Raw genomic sequence first — 24,518 nt, 5'->3', positions numbered from 1 at the left:
CTTCTCTTGCATTGGTGCTGTTTCTGTCGCTTCAGCAGCCGCCTGGCTCCCATCAAAGTTTCTAAACTTTTAGTACACTAAATACTCCACATGGGAAAAAGAAAGAAAATCCCAAACAGTCAACTAGTTTAATTTTTCTGGCCTTAAGCTTCTCATTGAATCCGCCTTTGCTATTTTTTAATGTCTTGTGAACATTATTCCACTAATATCAGCTTAAGTAGAGCACAAATGACCCAAGTTTCAGCGGTAATGTTTTGAAAACATTTTGGGTATGAGGCTCTGCACGTGCTAAAGCCTGGCTCAGGGCAGCATATTCAGCAAATTCTGAAACCATTTAGCCCCACAAAGTAACCAAAGACCTCTACTGATGCTTTATTTTTAAGGTGTGTCTGTTCACAGACTGAACAGGCAACTCTGTTCTGTACGTAGGGATTTCTGTAATATGTGCTTAGGCCTACTCAGTGCATCAAAAATACTCCAGTATATTTTTTAATGCACCATAAATTTGACTGAAAACAACTGCAAGTATATTGGATAAAAAGGTTATGTCGGTTAAAAAGGGTTCAAATCAAGTTACTGTACTTTGTAGTAAAGAAAATGCTTTCTATGGCTATGGCTACATTTAAAATGGAGTCTTTATTAACACAAGGAGAGATTTGGTGTTTGTCTGACTGCCTGCATCAAACCGAACAGTGACCATCACAGCAGTTACACGTATTGTACCCACCTGTTAATTTTAATGTCTCTCAGTAAAACCTGTATATTTACATGGATCCTGTAACTGTTGTCTGTCAAACCAGTTTGCTGCCTGCATAAGCAATCACATGTTCTATTGTTGCATGAGAAGCTGATCCTGAACTCTACCACAACATCCTTTTAATATGCAATTTGTTTTAGCGGAAATGTGCGCTTTTATCATTCTTAACCTCGTCTGCTGATTATACGAATGGTCTCTGCAAAAAGAAATAGTGGAGTGTGACAAGATATCAAAACTTGACAAGCTCTGGAAACTGGCTGGAACCAGATACTGTACATACACAAAGGATGGATGAATGTCAATATCCTGGTCACTTGTATACCCAGAATATCAACTTTCAGAGATCTCCAAAGCTGAAGATGTGCAGAACTACAAAATAATTTGAAGCACTTGAAATACTCACCACAGTGCCTACGCATAAAATGAGCTGAAAAAGCAATTTATGACATATATAAGCAATGTTTTATTTAGAGAGAAACCAAATACGTCCCTGTGAAAGACACTGGACTTCATAAAAAGAATTTGACACTAAAATACAAGTTCATTTTACCTTCTTTTTAAATTGATATACAAAACAGATCATACATACAGAAGATCCCTATGTAAACACAGGGCTATATGAGTGGCCTGTGAGAGCAGACTGTTCCCACTAAGTTTACTTGAAATGCAAAGGATCTCCTTGATGTTGAGTTTGTTGAATAATAAAAAAAGAAAAGCACTCCATCTTAATTTCTGAATTATTCATCCCTCCTAAGTGGGTTATCATCCATTTAAGGAGCCCCCAAATGTAGGTGTTTTATGTATGTTAGTGCAAAGAAAACCCAGAAGGAAGAAGAAAAAATAAGATTGTGTTCTAACCATAAAAACATTCCTTCTCGCCAACCTTTTGAGATTATGTGAGTTCTTGTATTTAAAAGAATAAGAAAGTCAATCAATGTCTTTCTTCTGTAGGCTGACCAGTTCAAGAACATTCAGAGTTGTGGTTTTTATTCTGCTAAACAGAGAGACTTCAATAGTACTTGCACCTGCTGATTAAATAACTGGTAATGTCTGCACACAGTGAGGCAGGAGAGGTGATGTGTGGTTAACGCCGTCTTCACCTGTCCAAGCTTTAGCACTGGAGGTGCAAACATGTCCAGCATAAGGAAACATCTGCACACACTTTCCGCGCAATTACAAACTTTGTTTTACAACTTGAAGGTCTTCCGGATCTAAAAAGGTAATACAAATGACAATGCTGTGGACCAAAGCCGGCAGATTATTTCCTTTGATCTACCATCCAGCTGTGATAGAATCACTGTCATTACGTATCATACGCCCACGTCTTCCAGTGCACACTGGCCTTTCTTCTGCCACACAGCAAACACTAAGGGTCCACAGGCCAAATAAAATCCCTGTTTAAGTCTCTCTTCAACACAGGTTATCCCACTTCTTACGTCTGCTTGACCATACAATGTACCTTATAATATCACAAGGCAGATGACCTTCAAAGAGAACTTTAATGTGCATGAGAAGACATGAAAAACAGATGACATATCAATGCATACAAAGTGAGTTGACTCTAAAATAAAGATTTAAGAAATATTAGGGATGCAAACTATAGCAAAACCCTATATGTCTGTACCTCGACACATACAGTATTTCTCAAACTATTCACTCTCAATATCTAATCAAATTTTTTTGGTTTTCTGAAAATTAGAACGTTTATGTGCAATCTGTATTTTTGTCTTCTTGAAAGGCATGAAAACTCGAATGAATCTCAAGAGAAAGTAATAAAACAATACATGCGAAAATATAGCAGAGCTGATGATTTCACATCAAAGATCAGATCACTTCTGTGACGAGCAGATGATAGGATTCATGGGTCCTCAGTCCTGGAGAAAAGAAGATAATGAGGAGGAGATACCCCTTTTTTCTCCACCCTTTCCTGGTGGAGAAGTACAACGAGCTGCTGTAGTCTTGCGCTGAATGAAAGTGGGTGTTTCCCTTAGTCTTGCAGTTTTAGAATCTATGGATGCTTGCCAGAAATGGCTCACAACAGCTTCTGCAAAAATCATGATGCGTGGTGTTTCTTCCGGCTCCAAATTAACCTGCAGGGTTTGCTTATGGTTGGTTATCGGTCCTTCTTGGGAAACTGAGAACCTTTTGCCATCTCTGTCCGAATTAAACTGTCTCCTTGGGTTTCCATTGTGTGAACTACTTGCTCACTTCCTTCCCCTTCATGTCCTTAAAATCACAGGACTGTACTAAGCCGTCGAAGGCCCCAATGCTGTCCACAAGAGAGTTATTCTTCACTGGGCTTATTTGACAGCCCTCTCCTTTAAGATGCATGAAGGGAGCAAGGTGGAGACTCTACATGAGTGAGACGACACACTCCAGCCTGCAGACAGTCAAGTCAGAACGTAGTGAGAGGTGGAGGCTCATATAAGAAAAAAAAACAACAACGTTGGTGTCATTTTAAACAGCAACTCCTATCTTTCTGTAATAACAGTCTAATTAGCCAATAATTACACTAATTACACTGACACTAATTAGACTGATATTACGGAAACTGGAGAGCAGTTATTTTAAACTGTTACTTAATGATTTTTTTTTTTCTAGAAGACAGAGATGAGTGCAAAGACCCCATATAGGAGAGCGCAGGGGTAAGCAACCAACAGCTGCTGCCCATCCATGGCCAACGCTGAGATGAAGATCTTCGAGGCTGAAAAGCTGCACCAGCCAATGATGGCTGCTGTTAGTATAATTCCCATCATGCCCCTAGATTGGACAAAAAGGGAGCAGGAAGTTATCTTTGATCATTTTAACAATTACCTGTAGGAAAGCAGCATTAATACAATTTTATTAAATGTACAACTATCAAATATCCAACAAAAGTTACACTGTCCCACACATGAATCTAGATGGGAAAATATCACAGTTTAGCTGATGTTATTAACCTATGATCATATAGAGGTTGCACTATACTAATACAATAAAAACCCTATTTGGGAAATTTACAATACTAGTGTGGTCTATATACAAAGAAAAACCTCTGTTGGATTTACAGGTTATATCAACATCTGTAAACTTGACTGTTTCCTTCGTACTCACTGTAAAGAGAAGACAACTCCAAAGCTAGAGAGGAGGATCATGGGGAGGAGGCAGTATCCTAGCACGCTGGCCACACAGCCGAAGGAGACGCCCGTCATACTCATTAGGTTGAGTAGGCAGTACATGCCAAGGCAGCCAATTGCACTGATACCGTATACATAGCCAAACTGGATCTTACCTGACTGTGAATGGAAAGGAAAAAAACAAAAAAACAAACAAACATCCAAACCGTCAGATCTGGATGTGGACACACCTACATGATGACAGCTGTACAGTTCGGGGTACAGGATAGGAGGATCAATTCAGGTTTTTAAGAATTACCATTCACCAGCGTTAACTAAATGATTTACCAGGAGGAGCGTAGCTCCGAAGGCCAAACAGAAGACCATGGGGCCAGCCAGGTCTGTCTCATTCATGATGCTGCCGTCTGCTGCTTTCATTGGATGGAGCACGGTCAGAGTCTTTTGCCAGATGTGGTCAAAGTTGATTCCTAATTCTAAGAGAAGGCAGAGGAAAGAGAAAAAACACATTATGCATGTTGGATACTAGAACTATAATCAGACATAGTCCATAGGAAAAAAATCCCATAAAGTAAGTCCACGAAGAGTTTTATTGAAAAAGCTTGATAGAGATACAATCATGTACAGTATTTGCTACCAGTTTGCAATATAAACACCAGGCCCTTACAGTTACAAAGAAACCTCTTCACAAATACTCAGACTTTACAGCCAGAGCTTTGCAGGTCACCCTCTTTTTAGGTAAAGAGTGTGAATTAGGTTTGAGCAATTGTCAACATTTTCCTGGTCACAGAGCATTTACTGTAGCTCAGCTTTCAATCTGTCACCGAGAAATAACTGTGTGGTGCCACACATGTGGACAAGACACAGCAAGAGCAATGGAGACTGATCTCCAGGTCAGCGCAGTCTCAGCTGGAAAAAAAAAACCATCCGATTTCAATTTCTCAAAGTGTGAGAAGCATGAGCATGTAACTACTGTACATGAAACCCTGGATAGCTCAATCCAAAGATGAAGTCCGAAACACAATGGACTTGACAGCTCAGTTTATCTACAGTCGATGCTTAATTCTTTCAGTATTTTAGCCTTTTCATGAAGCTAACTTCCCTCACAGTGCTAAACTTCTGTCAGGAGAAAAAATCTTTTATATCAGATCACGAATAGCAGACGTGTCTCCACTGATTATCTATTCTAAACTTAATCAAGAAGCTGAGTTTCTCCTGCTGATTAACATCACATTCATTATGTTTTTCCGCCTTGTTAGTTGTCTGTGCGCCAAAGCATGACTTCACAGCAGTTAGGAGTAGTGATCAGACAGAGTGGAGTGGCAGTTGGTGCTGGAAGAGCCTTCTGTTAGATGTGTCAAGGCCATTCTGTTTTATTATAGGTTGTTGTACTCTACTTTATTGTGTCTAATGTAAAACACCTATTTAGGATGCTAGCAGTGCTTAACCACTGCAGACTAATTATATTTTTTTATATACAAGTCAAAAATACATCTTGCCACACCAACCAACATAAATAAATCGTCTCATAGGGTCATCAGGTTTGTTTTTAATAAGGATGCAGAACACGGCTACATAAAAGGTCACGAAATGATTAATCCAAAGCGAGAGGAGCATTAGGAGTGTCAAATATTACTTTTGGTGCAGCCACACCAAAGACCTTTTTTCATTAGCATAGCAGCCAGCGTCTGATGATATGAGAGCTCCCAAAATTAGGTAGATATGAACTTGCGAAGAGCACATTCCAGTACTTGGGGCCATATAAATAGCTCTTGTTCTCTAGGTTCTTTTATTAACTTGCTGTATAAAGTGTCTGAATATCTTCAAAACTGGTCTATAAATAAAAACACTAAACGGAAAATACATCTGTATGAGCTGATAACACTATAGAGACAGAGCTCATTTAAAAACAGTAAATTGCCTTTAATGTCACGCTTTTCTTTACTGTAAAAGAACAAACACAATTAAGGTGGAAAACAGCTATTAAATTATTATAATTAAATAACCACCATCCTCTCTTGCACAATTCCGTTTTAAATTAGCATTCTCCTGGTTTGTGTGTAACTGCACAGCATGTATGCCAATGAAAAGCTTTCTTGTGTGTAATTAAGAGGGAAAATACGGCAACATTTTGGAAAAAACAAGTCTGCCAATTTTGCAGTTACTTTGGCTGCTTGCCTGCCTTTTTTTGTTTTTGCCTCCTTCCAATCCTGTCAAAACTTTCTCGCAGCTAAGAAATTCTCACTCTGTTAGCGACTGCAACAGGTGGATGAAACTTTAATTTCACACCTTTAGACCAGATCTCATGTTCTAGAAGTGATACTGCAGACTGATTTAAACATGATCACAATATTTTTATATTTTAGGAATACAAGTGGTGCTGTTGTAAAAGTAACTTGCAATTATTCCAAAAACTGGTAAACAGTGCAGCTAATGGTTACGTTCATTAACTGATTAGTTTTCGACTTAAGTCCTACCAAGGTTTTCAGTGTGGAGTAATATGAAACAGAATACATGAAGCAAATCCTCATTTTTGAAAAGCTTTGGCCGGATCTGACTTAGGTTTTATCTTTTATAAAAATAGTGACAGCAATATACTAAACTAATATATTTAGCACAGTAAACAATAACAATACACAATGAGAAATATTATGAGCATAGTCGGGGGAACTGTGTAGTAGAAGAGAGCTATGTAGAGGTTATAGCCTCCAAGTTGTGGTTCACCTACCTTCTAGCAGCGGCGGCTCATCCTCGAAGCTGCTACTGTACATGGATTGCGATGGGGATGGAGTGTAGGTCTGTGTGGGCTGGAAGATTTGTCCTGTGTATGGCTGCTGAGGCTGCATCATCCCTGGGGAAGAGTAGCCCATAGGCTGGGAGTAGTCGTACTGACCGTATGGCCTGGAAAAAACATAATAATAATGCTAAACATTACTCTTTGACTGAAAGACTGATTTCTTTATAATTGCAAGTTGCTCTTCAATGATGAATGTCAATGGGGGAGAGTTAACATTTAAAAGCAGTAAAACTCATGTTTAAATAAAAAAAAAATTGTTTGTTCATTTGTCCTTTGACATTCCTTTGACATATTTGTCCTTCAACTTTTCCTATTCTTGTTTAAACAAAACAATCTCCCTTCCTCCTTCTAACTACCAATTTGGACGTAATTTTCAAACACACTTAAACACTTACAAGAGTTAACATGATGATGAAGGTAAGACAGGTAAGAAAATGAAATGGCACATAAATGACAAAACTGGCTCTTGGAGGTGTCACCAGCTGACGGAGAATCAGGTAAGGGGAGCTTTCTTCGCTTACTTGTTGTAGGGGTTTTCAGTGTTGCTGTAGCCATAGCCGGCCTGGCTTTGGTCATCTACACTGTAGCTTGACTGGTAAAAGTCTGTGTTGAAGTTGTCAAACCCCGACATCTCTCACTCTTGCAGAAAGACAGGGACAGAAACAGGGATATGACTGATCAGCTTGGATGATTCTTTTGGTCTGCAGTAAGGTATTTATCTTACTCCCTATATATATATATATATATATATATATATACACACACACACACACACACACACACACACAATAACCATATACATTATACACTCTTTGCCAACCTTGTTCCCTGTTACAGGGATGATTATGTTGTCTATGATTATGTTTGTTGTTTATCAATATCAAATTATAGAAATCTTAAGTGCTGTTAAATGGAACAATTACGCTCTATGGTAGATTGTCCAGTTGGCTGAAAAGCACAAACTAGATAATTCAGAAAAGAATCAGAAAAAGTCAGTCTAGTATTTATTTCCCTTAGGCAAAAAAAAAACAACTGCATTTTAATCAAAACAACATTCCAAGAGAAAAACATATCTCATGTTGTTACTTAGCTAATTTACAGTTGTATCCAAATGTTAAGGCATCCGTGGTCAATTTGCATATTTTGTTGATTCTTGACACAAAAAGAAGTAAATACAACTCCTGCAGCAAACAGACATTAAAAACGAGCCTTTCTACAAATGTTAACGCACTGTTACTTTTTATTTCATGAATTAAAAATAGAGAAAAATATGAAACCGTATTTGTGGCATGTGCAAAAGTTTGCAAAACCCCATTAAGTCAGCTCTTAGTAATGCCCCTTTTCTGCAGATCTCATAGCTTGCAAACACTTTTTGTAGCCAGCTACGGACTTTTTACCCACTCATCCTGCAGGTCACTTAAAGTTCCAGGTATTTTGAGCTTGTCTTGGACACACAGCACGTTGAGGATCTACCGAGGGATCTACCAAGGCGGGGGACTGTGAGGGCCGTTCCGAACGACCGACGTGGTCGTGGGCCTAAACCTGTGCACATGGCACGATTATGATTTAAGAGTTTTCTGTTTTTTAAGTTCATGAAAAAAGTAACAGTGTATTAACATTCAACGAAAGGGTCTACTAAAAAAAAAAAAAAAAAAAAAAATCAACAAAACATGTAATTTGATCCGGGTTTAATGTGTATGTCATTTCACTGGTGGTGAAGCAGCTTAAAGCCTGAGACCGGTACAAGGAGCCGAACATCTTCGAACATTTCTATAGAGTGAAATCACGTTATACATATCAAATCGGTCATTTAAAATACAAACAGGTTACAACTCGTAGACTCATGGGCCGTGGCCAAATTATTAGCTTAACTAACGTTATCCGATGCTACGTGATGGGAGTTGTTGTCTCTTATAAACCAGTTGAATGTATATATTTAGAAAGTTAAAGCTGAGGAGAGCGGTGGTACTCACTACAAACCACTAGCCAGCTACTGTCATCGAGACGTTAACTCCCTTCCATTTTAACACAACTGTGAGCTAAAGAGGCTAACGTATTCAGCTCCACACACAACACCGAGATTAAACTGTATGTTAGCCTATTATTATAAACAGTATCAACTATTAAATGCCTCGACAACTACAGCTACCTAGAAGGATAAACAATCGCGTCGAAATACATCAAAACCGGCCAATCTTTGGGTGGCTAACGTCCCGTTAACTCTGCCGCTAATTGGTTAGCTAATGTGAGCTATTTAACAGCTGTGGAGAACTGGCTTGCATATTTTGCCCACAATGTCAGGGGTGGCTTTTATACTCCGTGTAAAAATGATTATTATCGAACCATAAAGGCGTCGCAAACGCTAAGATTTACCTGTGATGTTTGACAAAATCTACCCAGAGTGCTGCCAACTTGGTCGCGGCTGCTACGTGTCAGGAGAAAGGTAAATCTTCCGGGATGATACGTAGCCGACGGGAAGCCGTTAGGGATACTGACGAATCGCCTTCTGCGCGACGTGTGGCGCATCCTATTGACGAACAGTGGTATTACACAACAGTCACCAACCGCGTCAGGGGCCAATGAATGTATGTATGAATGTACGCTCAGCGAGCACTTTATTAGGGGGACCCGAACGCTTGTTCGTGCAATCATCCAATCAGCACGGGGCAGCAGTGCCATGCAAATGTCACAGGAATAGGCTACTAAGGGATTTTATAGTGATGCAATCAAAATGGATTCAAAGTGTAAAGCACTAAAAAGTCACTCGTTATTAGCAATATGCAGTTTCTTCATATAACTATGATTAATGAACAAATACAATACTTGTAAAAAAAAAAAATAATTTTGAATTTAAAATAGATATGGCTCGACATCTCGAACTACTGTCTGTTTTGCCGCCACGGGTAGGTATGAGACCCTACTGGGTTCTGACTCATTGTTTGAGGAAACCAAGATCTAATGGTAACAGAGACAGAGGGTAGAAGATGATATAACTGGACAGGTGCGGAGCTCCAGGCAAGAACAAAGGTAGTCTCTTTCATTAGGAAGCAGAGGAGCACATCGATCACTCTGCCTGTGCGGGAGAGCTGCACTGCTTCCAAATACTGCAGGCGGATCCATCATCTTTGATGAGGACAGATAATGTAAAATAATAGGCTGGTGACCTCTGCTGACAGTAAATAGGGACAGGAGAGAATGACATGCAGAGACAGCATCACAGATGTGGGTGTGATCTGTAATGAATGGCAGACTACAAATGAGGATCAGAAACAAAAGAAAAATTGTATTGATCCCCTCTGGATAAACAAAAACACCTCTGGCATTCACAACAATAAAATATTTGCATTTTAGCCATAAATTAACTGGCGCAGTGTTAAAAGAAACTAAATTACATAGACTTGGCTCTGCTTATAGCCTGGAGCTACAGAAGGAGACATGGGAAAAATAAAACAGTGAGAAAATACATGATGGGAAACTTTCTCATTCTTTATAGGAGACATACCAAGCTGCTTACGTCTTTAAGAGAGAAAATCTGATCGTGTTATGGGTCTCACACAAAATATACCAAGAAACCTTATGGCCAAGGCTGCAAAAACTAGTTGCCCCAGCAAGGTTACATGAGCTAGGAGGAAATTGTTTTGCCAGGAAACTTTGTGACCACCTTTCACATTTTGTTTCCTGTTGAAGGCAATGCTGGGAACTAGGTCCCAGAGTTTATGTTAAATCACTTGTTCCAGGATAGCTCCAAGACTGTTTTATTGAAGGTATGTTTCTATGCTGGAGGACAGGCAGATGCAACTCATAACACATGAAAAGTTGGGCTGGGTGAGAAAAAAAATACAAAAAACAACAAAAAGAATATCACTAATAAACCTCTCAGCTGCACAGGATCATTTCTCGGCTGCGTGATGAACAAAATCAATTTGAAGCACGAAACATGAATTCCTACAGCAGGACACCCATGACTTATCATAAGCAGAAATGAGTCGCCTCCCCTTCATTGCTCCTCATCTTTCCTTGGACTTTTAATCATTTCTAAACTTGGAGAACATGTCTTTCTACTTAATCCACTTAATGAAAGAAAATTGAAAAGGGCCTGAGAGGGTAATTGAATTTAGGGCAGTGTATTGCCATGTGCTGTCATAATTGCCTTCTTTTATAAATTCTCTGCTGTAATCCTGCTGTCACTGCCTGGGTGGATGAGTGGATTAAAAATACTGAATTTCCTCTACTGCGGCAACTTCTCGTTTCCAACCACCCACTGTACCCTCAATTAAGATTTCTCTCTCCGCCTCTCCAGGATCAAGGAGAGAGGAAAAAGCAAGGGATCTAGCTATTTTTATAGGTTCTTCTGAACAAAAAGAATGATGCAGATTGGAGATAATTTTTCTCCCTCTGCACACAACATAGTAAGTATCTGAGTGAACACAAAACACACACAGCCCTATTTTTATAGCGGAAATGGATGCAAACATTTCCTCAGAGCATTTACAAGATTAAATTCCTTTATTTCATTTAATTCAATTACCTGCCACCCCATTAATATGAGTGCTGCACAGATAATAAATTACTAGGCATCTGCTTCTAGTGTGGTCCTATCTCTGTAGCAGCTTTCTTCACTCTGTGAGGGAGCTACAGTACATGAGCACTAAAATAACAATCAGCAGCTGAAGAGTTTGTGAAATGTGTTTGTTCCATAATGAGATTTCCACCCACTCGAGATTTAACAGCCTCTGACAAAATGATAGTCAACATGAAAATACATCTCGTTCTAGGATATATTGATGATAATGGTAATACCAGAACATTTAAGCAGGACAAAAATATAATATTAAGGTAATCAAATTATTCTGAGGAATTCTTGCTGGAACAGAGGCATCACTCGAAAGACACAAAAAATGTGCATCATACACAAATACACAATAAAGTGCATAATGCAAATGATAAAAATGTGTTTCTCTTACACATCCATGCTCAGTTTCATAGTCTGCATTGTATGCACCATTAAGTAACTGCCATTCCATTTGAAGCTTTGATTCTGAAATGGTAGGCAAACCCTAATACAGGACTGATGTTTTCTGGCAGCGTATACGGTGGAGTTTTGCCATCTTTTTCTGATCTGCCTCTGGCTGGCATCAGGGACAGCACCAGTCGACCCACAAGTATTCTATCTGTCAAAACAGATTTAGAAGCTTCTATAATAAGTCTTATATTATAAACAGTTGCATGGCCTTGGCTCTCCTTCTGCCTCGATCCTACCCTTACAGCCACTCTGCCAAGTTTCCCTTCTCAGTTCCCTCAACTTTTGTTGTAGGGTTTGGCCATAGTGCTTCCATTTACTGTGAGGTATGCCGTGCTGGACATTAATTAGTTTATCCCACTGGATTAATGCTACAGTATTTTGTTATTGCAGATCAAAGTAAGGAAAGTCAATATTTTTTCCGCTGGACAGCATTTTGGGGGGTTGTTGTTTACAGTATGCTACATTCTCTGGTAAAATCCCATATCATTCAAGTTCTCACATTGGTGATGCGAGGATCAGTTGAGATTGATCTTGGCATCAATGTTGATGCCAAGATCAATGTGTTTGGATAGAGAACTTCTAAAAAGCAATATTTTGTGCCAGTAGGTAATCTAGCAGTTTTGACGAGGTTTCAGTGTTCCCCATATTTTTTTTACAATGATGGAAAAGTCTCTGAAATCCTCAAGTACTGCTACTGCAATAGCAAAATAAACAATAATAAATATTAATATAAAATAACAATAGGAATATTAATATGGCATTTTCATGCAGACTCATTTATAAAGATTAATATTCAGTATATCTTACAAGGCTGATAAAAAGCCAATACCATCAGTTTAATTGCAACACTTGCCATCTAAAATGTTTCTCTCTTCTTCCGGAGTGTAGTTTTCCATCTAACTGAAACAAATGATTTGACAGAGGTAAAACTGGGTCCAAGACTCAGGCAGAGATTTCTTAAGGGACTCCAGCAGAAACACCAGCTTACATTGACTGATCACCGGTCTGGCCACTCAACGCCAGCAAAATCCTCCCTCAGATACTCTCACGTGGTTTTATATCATCAGATTATGATGTTTAACGCATTTCAGAAGTTCCGGGAGTTATGATGAAGCATTGCAGTTTATTTTGTTTTTGTTGAGGCCCACTCCCTCAACCTGTCTCCTGTTTTCTACCGCATCCTATAGTTCCCAGAATGCTTTTTGACAATCCCTTTAAGGAAAGGTATGATCTTGTTGCTGCCTTCAGCTGGGTTTTCCTCTCTTAACTAGATGGCAGTTGAGAAAAAACTGACAGCCATGTTCTTTTTTCACTGGATGAAGAGTGTTAAGGTTCTATTGCACTGTTGCATTATTAAAGCTAAGGTCAATGGAGAAATAAATATCAGTCCTTTATTGATGGATTGCACCCAGTATGACTGGTGACTGTCAGCACTAAAAAAAAATGGGTCTAGACAGAAACCCTTGCTCTGGGATTCACTATTTTTGTTTTAGATGGCCATAAGATTTTCTGCTAATAAACAACGGCTGTAAGGGTAACATCTCATTAAGATTTCATTCCATCAACAGGAATTTGGGGTGTCTCCCACCTGGACATTCTGCTTTCCTGATGAAATTACCAACGGCAGGAGAGACCCCACCTCACGTTCAATTATCCATCTTCTACTCACTGTCACCTTTGACACCAACACAAATGATTCATTTCCAGTGTGTATGCAGAGATTTTAATACAGCTCTTGAGTGCTCACTTCCTTCATCTTAATTCACACTATATCTCAGTTTGTCAGATATAGCAGATAGAAAGATGCTCTGGGAAGTTATGCATATAAATTCTGTTAATATACATGTTAGATTAGGAGAAAAAAAAATATTTCCTGTAATTCAGCAACAAGTTTGCAGCATTAATCATATACTGAACATCCTTTAAAGTATTTTCAGCAAATTTCTAATGGTATTAGCTGAAAAGGAAAAAACTAAAACCCCTTTAAAACACCTTTAAAGGGGTTTTACAGTTTATAGTACTTTTGGAGATTTGGCCCCATCGAGAGATTTGTCACACATTGAGGACCTGTGGAAACCACCCTTTAATCCCCAGAGCCAGAGAGTAATGCCCGGAAAATAGTGAAGGGAGGGAGAGAGAGAGGGAGAGAGGGAGTGCGAGAGATGTTACGCTGTGACACACACACACACACACACACACACACACACACACACACACACACACACACACACTGACACTCTCCTACACACTTATAGAGACAGAAATACACGCTGCAAGAGAGCTGACTTTGGCAGTAAACTAGCACAGACATCTACCCCTCCACAGTGTTCCCACATGGCCTTTACGCTGGCAGAGGGAGACTGGGTGCTTAGCAACATCTCATCTGCATGGTTTGCCAGATCAACAGGGTCGAGATCCCTTTAGGCTTGGAGAACGTCACTGTGATGTGCAACACCAAGGGGTGGCCTGAGAAATGGAGAGAACTGTACAGACATGGGCCGACTCTCTTCTTGGCAAATATCCCTTCTTTAGTTGCTCAGTCTCAGTCTTTAGCCTTCAGGATTTATTCGTCTTCAAGCAAGAAGAAAAGGTTGCTGATGTGAAGTGATCAGTAAACATGTTTCAAGCGCAGTTTTTCTAATTTCAGGATTCTAATTTCAGGATTTTCTCCATCAAAACTAGATGGAGATGTTGCCTGTATCAAGAAAAAATAAGCTTGATTGATATTAGAAGCAGCTTGACTGACTTAACCTTGGCCATGTAATATTTTCATTTTTATTTTTCATTCATCCAAGTGGGTGGCCAAGATCTGTCAAGTTCTCTTCTCTTCGTTATCTTTTGTGGTTATTTTTGAGTCGGGTTCAAACATAAACTGGCAGAAACCAGTCAGTACCAAGCAAAGTCAGAAACGGCTTAAACCTCCAAATCAAAGTCGAATGGGAGACACTGAAGAGTAGCCTAAAGGAAAATTATTGTATGTTATAGGCTACCAACACATTTGCACAACACCAACTTTGTCCTCGTCGCAGCTGATATGATGGTCCTCAAGAATCTATTTTCTAATGAAACTCAAGCAGAACCAACTCAAAACAATTAAATAACAAGGTTAATTTTAAATGTAACTGACACAATAGGGAATTCAATACTAATGTGTTTTCATAATGTTAAATGCATCCTAAAGTACTACATTAAAACTCAAACACCTACACAGTATTTTACTTTAAATTGGTTGTGTGACAAGCTACTGAACTGTAAACCACACTCTGCTGCAGGTGTCATTTTAACTTTGGGAAGAGTTTAATGTGCAGTGAGTACACAGTATATGATCTGACGTGGATCTGACTGAATGGTTACTCTGTGCATGGTCATCATGGCACATCTGCATCTGATTCAATCCTGACAGAAAGATGAGTCTGAAAACAACTTAGACACAGTCTGACTCAATGGATTTTTTTTTTTTTTTTCTTAAAACAAATGAACAGAAATTTCTTCCTTCGCTGTGGAGCTGTCAGATCCTCCACCCCCTCCCATCCTTTCACTACACCCACAACTTGATCCTGGCCAACTGCTTCCTGAGTCCCACATGGTGCAAATTGAATCAAAAACCAGCTACTGTATGATACACTCAAAACCTACTGGTTTTACACGTTTGATTTTCTCTGAGTGCAAAAGGGATATTTCCTTTCTAACAAAGTGAAAAAGAGCATTAGGAGAAAGGTCTACCCCTTGGGTTGTGTTTGTGTTCCCGGTCAAAACTGACCAACCCATTGAAACCGTTTATAAATTTATCATAATGCATAATTACCACCTGATGTTGTGTGAGATCTGTTTATCAACTTTGTTTGTACTAATTATAACAAGTTTTTGGAACATATAGTTTTGTAGGCCCCACTGAGCTGAAAATATACAACTCGTTTTTTGAGTAAAATCAATATTTTTGGATTATTTTGACTATAGTCAATACCAGAGGAAACGTACCGTGCTATTTATCATAAAGAACTCAGTGTCAAAGTCGAGATAGGACATTTATTTTGAAACCCTTGAACATTACAAAGCAACAGTAACAATAAGAGTTCCACAAACAAATGAAAAATGTATTACGATCCTTCAATCAATCAACCATTACATGGTGGTTACATTATGTATGTGTGCGCTCATGCACATGATTGACAATACCTGATGGTTTTTGCATGTGCCCTACAAATTTTTGTGTTGCACTGTCGGCACGATGACGATCACACCTCTTCCTTTTGTCTCTTTTGTCTGTGAGTGTTCTCGAGCTAGGTCCTGGCCCCTGTGTATCTCTCGTCAATCAGCAGACGCTGGTGTTCAAGGAAAGTGCTGGCGGCCTTGGAATGACATGCACCGTGTACTTTTTCCCGGCCCCTTCAGGGAAAGCCTCCGCTGGAATGTTTTCTTCTCATTCCAGCCTCCGTTCACACTGTAGGAGCATTGTAGGCTGTGACAACCAGGATGTTGACAAACACCACCTAAGGCCATCATGCAGCCTTTCTCTCACAGGAGTATGTGCCAGTAACCTGCAACAATCAATCATAAAATACTGAATACAAACAAGTGATATTTCATTTCTTACATAGTAGCATGTGAAATATTACATCTTAGAAATTTCCTCAATTCATCACATCTAAAAACATATTTGCATAACCAAATGAAGATAATTAAATACACAATGCTCCCAATTCAATGTGAAAGTGTTTTATCATCATTCCTTTGTGTGCATAAAAACATCTGATAATTGAAAAACAAGTACAGAATTGAGAGATAAAAAGCAGCAAACCTTATCAAGGTTGTCCACTCCCCCTTTGTTTCTCTTGTAGTGTAGAACAGTATTCGGCCTCCTGCTCTCCCTGGTTTTCACAGCGTCGTCACTGTGGTGGGTGCCCATCAGGAAGACATTTTTGTTTTTGCTCCTAGAACAGTACAACACAACTATGTGTGTCTCCGTGAAGGAAAAACTTAGATGAAACTTGAGCCTTGTCCTTTGTGGCCAGTACGGCAGGAGGAAGTTCAAGCTTGTTCTGTCTGACTGCCCCCGCCATGGTCAGTTTTTTTTCCATGGCAGCTCTTGGCCACGGGCATAAAAAGCAAAGAAGTTATCACATGTGATGTTGTGCCCCTGGAGAACTGCCACCGGGTCCAAGACTACACGCTTGGCCTGGTTCTTCTCTGGCGCGCTACCAGCAGGTTTGCCTGTGTACACATCCATGTTCAAGGCGTAGCTGGTCCTAGCATCAAATGCTGCTCAGTATCCCTCAGATTGGAACAACAGATTAATCTACTATGTGTTATTATAATACTTGGCTGACTAATTAGATTTTAACCCTGTGGAAGACAAAGCTCAGGGCTTCAAAGCATAATCATTAAGTCAGCAGATGTCGCGGCACAATCCATCTGCCATGGCCACTGAAATCATCTCACACGATCGCATTCCTGTTTGTATAAAAAGTCATTAAAAGTACGTTTTAACCATGAATGCAAAATCACACAAGCTGGTTATGCTGCAATCATTTGTACAGAAGATGATGATTTTAATGTTTCTTCCTCATCATTACTCAAGTACATTGTGCCCACACACATAACCAATATCACAACTGCAGTATGTGCCTAAAAATAAAAAAAAAGCATGACTTTCAATACTAATTTCCTTCTGTGCCTGTGATAGAGTGGTGACCTGAAGGTAACCCGCTTCTGACCTAATGCATGCAGGGACAACCGCTGACAAGATATAAAGCTAAGAAAATTGATGGACGAATTAATTAACATTTGCTTTTTGGGAACCCTGTAGTTAGCCTGTCCATCAGTAAGTAAGTTATGTAATGGTATGACTTCATCCTTGTTAAGAACTGAAGGAAAATGTACACCTGTTCTAATAAGTGAATGCCTCGCAGATAATTATTGTAACGATGCAATGTTGTAATTTTCTGTTTCGTGGATCAGCATTTTGGAACATCTTGCCTTCTTGAGCCATAGTATATGAGAATGGAGATTTAGACCAATGGTCTAAATCCATGGAGAAGTCATATATAGCTGAGAAAGGCCTCCAGCATAAAGTAAATACATCCACACTATAACAAGTTTTAAAAAAAAGGAAGAAAAATCAGCAAGAAGAAAAACATCTGGATTCTTACAGTCAAAATCAAACAAATTTTAGTTACAGAACAGAAGATGATTTGGTTGCATATACAGTATAAAAACAGAAAAGACAAGTCTACAAGAAAACACATGAATGCACTCATCAAAACAACATCCATAAATCTTAAACGCAGAACTGTTTCAAACAAAGCTGTAAAAAGATGAGAACATTTGTGACCATTGTCTCCCAAGCAAATACGTAAATCATAAAACCTCATAGAGGATAAATTATCAACAAACAAAAACATAATAGAAACGGAATGAGGTTCATTTAGCGTAATCATCTTGCATCATTCCTGCTGTCAGCTCCACGAATTAGAAGTAACATATAAACACTGGGACCACTCCTTGCTCAGCTGGCCGCATCCAAAACAGCTTTGGATCCATATTTCCCTGTTCTGTTTATACTTGGCTCCAAGGGTACACCCTCTTTCTTGATGCCTTCGCCGGCACGCTGTACAACACACACACACACACACACACACACACACAGAGACATCTGCAGAGTCAGTGTCAGTGAGTGGGATGACAGCTCTGCTGCTGTGTTGCTGGCCAGAAGACAAGCTGAGAGGTTCAACTTCCCGGTTCACTGTGGTGTCTTGGAGGCTTCTACTTATCCTGGCTACAGGAGTCGCTTGTCTGTCCCTCAACAGCCTGCTCTGCTTGGACTGCCAAAGCCCTTAATGTTTAGTGGGCTTTCTGTTAAATATCCTCGTCTCCAGGGAGAGCGGTGGACCTTGTTTAGCGGGGAAAGCTGTGTCGGCCTGTGCAGGAAGTGGATGAGGAGGGGGTTGAGGGGCAGAGCCGCAAAATGACACAAAGGAAGAAGGAACTCATTTTTTTGGCCCGCTGAAATAGGCAGAAATCCAAAAATACATTATTTGTATTGCTCAGTAGCCAAAAGATTATCACATTGGAACGTTCACAAGAAATATGCCTTCGGTTTGTCAGTCTGCTGGAATTTAGTCTGTGTTTTGAGCCACGGAGGAAATTATTTTCTACTAGAAAACGTTTGTAGCTCATAATATTGATACCATCATTTGAGATGTGATGATTACAGTGTAGCAACTGCATTCAACTGACTCCTGTAGTGGGTCTGAGTTCAAGTAGTGAGAGACTGTATTTTATGGGAATCAGCTAAAAATATCTTGTTTTGATACTAAATCTGGGGCATTGGGCTTGTTGCTGATTCCCAAAAGGACATCATGGAGTTTACGGCTGAAGACCAATGTTGCAGAGACGAGACATTTCTTAATGATTATGGGTTCATCGGCAGACTTCTCTATATAGTCTTTGAAGACTCAGACCTGAGATTCAGGAGTCATCGCATTAGTGGCCAGAGTTGTTGATGTGTACCCGGTCAGTAGGACAGTAGGAGTTCAGCCTGGTCACCAGCATTTAGAGATGATCTCATTGGGACTGAACACCAGCCAGCTATTTTTGTCTCACGTAAACAAATGAATAGATGAATAAATACACCATTAAAAAAAATTATTTTTTGTTTTTTCAAGGATGCAGAAAAGATGGCGGGTGCATTAATAGGCTTTCTGAAAAAATTAAGTCCATAGATGATTCCCTGATACAAGAACTGCACAGTATCTGCATTAAAATCCACAGAAATGATATGTGTAGTTTAGGATGGACAAGCTTATGTATTTATTCATATTGTTGCTTTATTGAACACACAATTAAAAAAAATTTTTTTTTTTAAACACAGTTTGCCGCTTCCCAACGGGGAGGGAATACGCTCTCTTACAGGACCGACCTGATCACACTCAAAAAACACACAGATCTGGAAGCTGCTCAGTACATACATCCTGCTCTGCACTGCACCAGAGCGTTAAGTAAGGTGAACTAATATAAACTTATATTATCAATAGGTGACTGAGTGAAATTTACAACTAAGGAATAGTTCATGTGTTCACTATAAGCATATGGTAAGTCCTAAAGCTAAAGTGCTACAGTTTATGATTGGTTTGATTTAACCATAAATGTACCTCAGACATATATGGCCAACGGAAAGTGTGGACAAATGTGAAATAAACAGCTCACTGATATAACCGATGACTACCCTGCATGACGTCATGATCCTCATTAAGCTGATTCTCTCTCTCTCAAGAGACCAACCCTCCCATTGCTCCCCTCTCAAAGCTCTTATGCAAGCCACGTATGCAGACACACACATGCAAGCGCGCGCACACACACACACACACACACACACACACACACACACACACACACACACACACACACACACACACACACACCCCTTCCAGCTTGCCTTCAGACCATCTAATCACACAGTGACTCACAATACTTGATGGCTCTCTATTGGCAGCACTGATGAGTTCAAAGTAAACAGGCATTATGCCAGCAGCAATGTCTTTTCCATGGCATCTATAATCAATTTCCCCGGACGCCTTATTCTACCTAACAAACCCCTTATTCTGCCTTAGTCTCCTCTCCTCTCTGCTCGTCTGATTGGTCGGATTGGGTTTTCCTTCAAAATTCAAAGCTAGCATTCAAATTTCTTGGCAGTTGAATTTTTTTTTCAAATTATACGTAGCTGACCGTCATTAATTAAAAAATAATAAACGTCCAAGTTTTAGGGATAGCTTATAGAAACTCATTTTGTTTAATACTCGTCCTCCTTGGGTCAACTGAATTTATGCATTCAATATCTGCCTGCTGCATGTGCAGACTTCCCATCTAAGCCCTGGCATAATTCAGTGTGGCTGTAATGAGAGATGGAAGTGGAAGTAGTATGCTGTTTATTTCAACCATCTGTGACTGGCCTGAAAATTCCCATTTATGAGTCTTCTCTGCACAAAACAGGAAGAAAATGAATGTGCTGGGAGCTGATCTGTGTCAAGGAAGTGAACAGCTCATGATTGTAAAAAAAGTGGATTCCTTTGCATAGTAAAAATTAAAAATCTCCTTAATATTGTGTCTCTCTTGGAAAAGCGATAAATTATTAATGTTGCTGCGGTGCTTGTCAAGTAAATATTTTATCACGCAGTATATTTTATGGAGATTGACATGAAACTGAAAATTAGTTTTCAAAGATACAAAACAGCAAAGAAAAAACAAAACTAGAACAGATGTCACAACCGGGGTGATGTAAATGTATCTGTCATTTTAGCTCTGAGGTCATCTCGGTTTCACCGACCGAATAAATGGGAAACGTGAAAACTTTCCAAAATTTCCAAATTGTCCCTTCTGGAATTCTTCTATTGAACAACCACGAACTAAGATGTGCTACAGTCTGCGCAGATATACTTTTGAAATACATGCACAAAACAGAAGCCATGGTGGAATGTGTCGTCTGCGTTGGTGGTGGTCCCACTGTGTGTTTTGCGAGCTTTTATGCCATTACACAGAGTGCTCTGTGGGGACAGATAAAGCTGAGATGAAATGACTGGTTTCAGGTTTAACTCCTTACAGGTGGTCAATCATCCGCTCTTTAAATAGCAGCGCAGCAGGGAGCGGTGCAGTGGCTACATGTATTTATGATGAAGCTACTTCTGGGTGACTGCGCAGGTCCCAGCCGGGCACACCAGCTCGCTCGCTCCCTCCGTCTTTTATTCATTTTGTTTTTATCACTCATTCTCTTGCCCCATCTCTCTCTTGCAGTGTCAGAGTGTAGTGTCAGCCATGTCTGATTGGATATTAGGACTTCTTATGAATAGGGGAACTGAATTTGAGGAAGATTGGAGCTATCGTGTATATACTACAGCTCGACACAGACGATTTCTCACCTTCATATTACTAATTCTATGAAGTATATACTGTGTAGTCGTGTATGTTATTCTTCATAGTGTACTAATTTGTTTGTTAGTATGCAATAATGTGCTATTATGCTGTGTGTGCTGGTTGGTGTCATATTGAGCTGCAACATCAGAATAAACACAAATTTTCAATTTGAAAATGTCAGAAATAGCGACTCAAAATGTTTTTCCGGTCCTTTTAAAGGTTCTTGACACCACCATTTTGTCGAAGAACTTGTTTGAGTGTCCATCAACACCAAATTGAAAAGTCAGGGGATCCTAATGCAAGTTTGGAATTTTAAGTGGCCTTTATTTTGTAACTTCTCCAATGTAACCTCATAGACGTTTAAAACATGGTTTGAATTTGAATTCCAGTAAATGAAAAATTGGGACCGGGGAAAGAGTAATTCATAATTCAAGCTACATACAGGCAGGGCTTCTTGAGAGGCTACACAGGAGTTCGGGTCTTGCTTGCTAATGTCCCGCTAAAAGTGATGGCCAAAATGTCTGAAGTGCCTGTGAGCAACAAACAACAAATCCCACTAATTCCTGTACCAATATGATGCAGGTAAATACCTCCATGTCTCTGTCTCTGTAAACTGCAGTAAATTCTTGCAAACAGAATAAAATAAAATTTAGAAATTTAAAGAGAAAAAACAGGGACATTGTTTCCTTCACATATAGTGAAGGAACGCTGAAAAATCCAGGTTTGCTTGAAGTAACATTGGTTAAAAGTGCACAGATGAAAGACAAAAGAAAATTAAAAGCAGCATGCAGGCAGAAGGCTGCAATGAGGACACTGTTTAGTATGAACCAGACTTTCTGAGATCCAGCAGGCTTCGTATTTTCTTATACTTTTTTTTAAAACGGCATTTGTATTTAATACCAGTCTTGATTTGGCCCTGCAGCTGGTGTGTGTTTGTGAGACTACAGATTACACAACCACCATTTACTTTCATCACAAACTGGAGAAAACAAATCTGTAGAAAACTAATGAACAGTGGGCATTTTTGTCCCGTGACTTCGGTGAGTGTTTTATTCTCTCCGCGCGGACGTGAAGGATGATGTAGCAGGAAAACTTCACTGGGAAAAAATAAAAATGGAAATTCATGGGATGTTATTAACAGCTCTTTTTTTTCCCGAAACGCAAAAGGAAAACACCAACAGATACACTTGCACGCATGCGTGCATCCGTGTACACTGTCTGTGTATGAGAAATACACGATGTAGACAAGCAACTATGGCACACAAATTCTGTTATTCCTCTGTGTGAGGTTCTGTCCATGCTGCCGAAATCTTGGGCATGTCGCAATGCAAAACAGAGGGAGGCGCTGTTGCTCACTCCAGCCGCCAGACAGAAAGCTCACATAGTGTTACAGCTCAGCGGCAGTCGCAGCCATTTATCAGGGTCTGCGAGATGCTGTTTGCGTTGAAGACTTTATCCTGCCAAAGGCTTCCAAAATGAAAACTACAGCGACGCAGCAGTCAAAATGTTAAACTCAGAACGATACGCACGGCTTGTACCACGGAAAACCAAAATGTGTCCTGTATTTTATGCGTTCAAACTAAATGGCACGTAAATTGATTCAAGCTGGGGGTCAAACTGCAGCATCGTGAGCGTTTGGCTCGTTGGAATAACGGTACAAAGATGGACGCAGAAAATTCCTGTAAGCTGCTGTGAGAGCCTAAAACTTCGTTTTAAAACAGAGTCGTACAGTTCTTTAACCCCTGACAGCACCAAGTCTCCACCTTTGCACCCAGGGGAGGGTAATAGGCTATTATACAACACATATCTTAGTAAACCAAACCGATGTTCCAGGCATATTAATATAGGACTTTTATAACAGTGGGCCTGATTTCTCACCAATGCTTTTAGGAAATATGACGGTGGCTGACAAATGGTGATCATGTAGAGACTTTTTTTTTTCCAGCACCCAGCAGCGACTGTAGCCTGGAATCGCCCCTTATACGCCTTTGGCAGCCTGTGTGTGTGTGTGTGTGTGCGTGTGTGTGTTAAAGGGGTGGGGGGTGGTGGGCCAGCCGTGGAGACACCACCCAGCTCTGTAGGGGAGGGGAGGCGGTACAAGAGTGTGGAAGGGAGGGTGGGGGGGATATACTGCTCGTTTCAGCACGGCGGACAGCTCCCGGTGAACGCAGCCAGCAGCAGCGGGTCGGTCCTCTCCGCTTGCCCTGAGCAAAACCGAATAGTGATAATAACAATAATAATAAAAGGAACGTCAAAAACCTGAGCTGAGCTTTTTGACACCTCCCGAGGACAGCGGAGGAGATTTAGTTGAATTCAATCCCGAGCAGGCGACATATTTGTAGTGACGGGCTACAGACAAAACCCCCACAGGACTCCCGAGGTCTGCGTGTGCAGTCTCTGCGAAGTTTCTCGCCACTGAAAGGTACGTCCCGCCTCCTCCTGCCGGTCTGCACAGCTCGGGAAAAAAAAATCTGCTGGGGTTCAAGGGGAAGTTGAAGAGGAAAACCCAAAGTGTCAACACCACCTCAGCACCTTCCTCTGTTTGGACTATATCCTTAACGAAGTTGTTGGACTTTTTTTTCTTTTTTTTTTCGTTTGGCCAGTCCCACTGCGCAAATTTCTGGTTTTGTGCGTGTGTGCAGAGGGATTTGTTCTTTTTTTTTTTTTAATTTGTTGCATATTAGCCTACTCTAAGAGGGAAAAAAAGGCAAGCAAGACGGGAGTCCGACAGCCACTGATGCAACCTTCTGATGCGTCCGGATACATCCCACCTCTCTCGCAGCACTGATTCCGATTCTTTCCTCCTCCGTTGTCCCCCCGGTCTCGGTCTGTTTCGTTGAACATTCACAGAGGGACGCCCCGGACTGCCCCCCCCCCCTCATTTTCGACAACTGCTAAAGACCGGTAGGTGATAATGGCACT

General features: G+C 40.2%; 2 protein-coding genes across 3 annotated transcripts in view; one reads left to right on the top strand and one right to left on the bottom strand.

Annotated features, from left to right (window-relative positions):
* Positions 1-2,237: 2,237 nt before the first annotated feature.
* On the bottom strand, positions 2,238-9,238 carry yipf5 (Yip1 domain family, member 5). Of its 2 annotated transcripts, none has more exons than XM_040151199.1 (6): positions 9,036-9,238; positions 7,189-7,329; positions 6,599-6,771; positions 4,201-4,346; positions 3,851-4,032; positions 2,238-3,517 (listed from the first exon to the last, which is right to left on the bottom strand). In XM_040151199.1, the coding sequence occupies exons 2-6, from the start codon at positions 7,296-7,298 to the stop codon at positions 3,355-3,357; spliced, it is 774 nt and encodes a 257-aa protein (XP_040007133.1). In that variant the 5' UTR covers positions 7,299-7,329; positions 9,036-9,238; the 3' UTR covers positions 2,238-3,354. The 2 variants fall into 2 exon arrangements, with proteins under 2 accessions (XP_040007133.1, XP_040007132.1); XM_040151198.1 differs by having other exon boundaries at positions 7,189-7,306; positions 9,041-9,238.
* A 12,532-nt stretch (positions 9,239-21,770) lies between these two features.
* The window catches only part of kctd16b (potassium channel tetramerization domain containing 16b), a 71,360-nt gene continuing 68,612 nt past the window's right edge, over positions 21,771-24,518 (top strand). The window contains exon 1 of the mRNA XM_040149672.1: positions 21,771-21,794. Within this exon, the coding sequence (XP_040005606.1) occupies positions 21,771-21,794 (24 nt within the window). The remainder of the gene's footprint in view (positions 21,795-24,518) is intronic.

This window comes from Xiphias gladius, chromosome 17 (assembly GCF_016859285.1).
Source record: "Xiphias gladius isolate SHS-SW01 ecotype Sanya breed wild chromosome 17, ASM1685928v1, whole genome shotgun sequence".
Classification (NCBI taxonomy): Eukaryota; Metazoa; Chordata; class Actinopteri; order Istiophoriformes; family Xiphiidae; genus Xiphias; species Xiphias gladius.
Note: the sequence above shows the minus strand (reverse complement) of the source record. Positions and strands in the feature narration are given on the sequence as shown.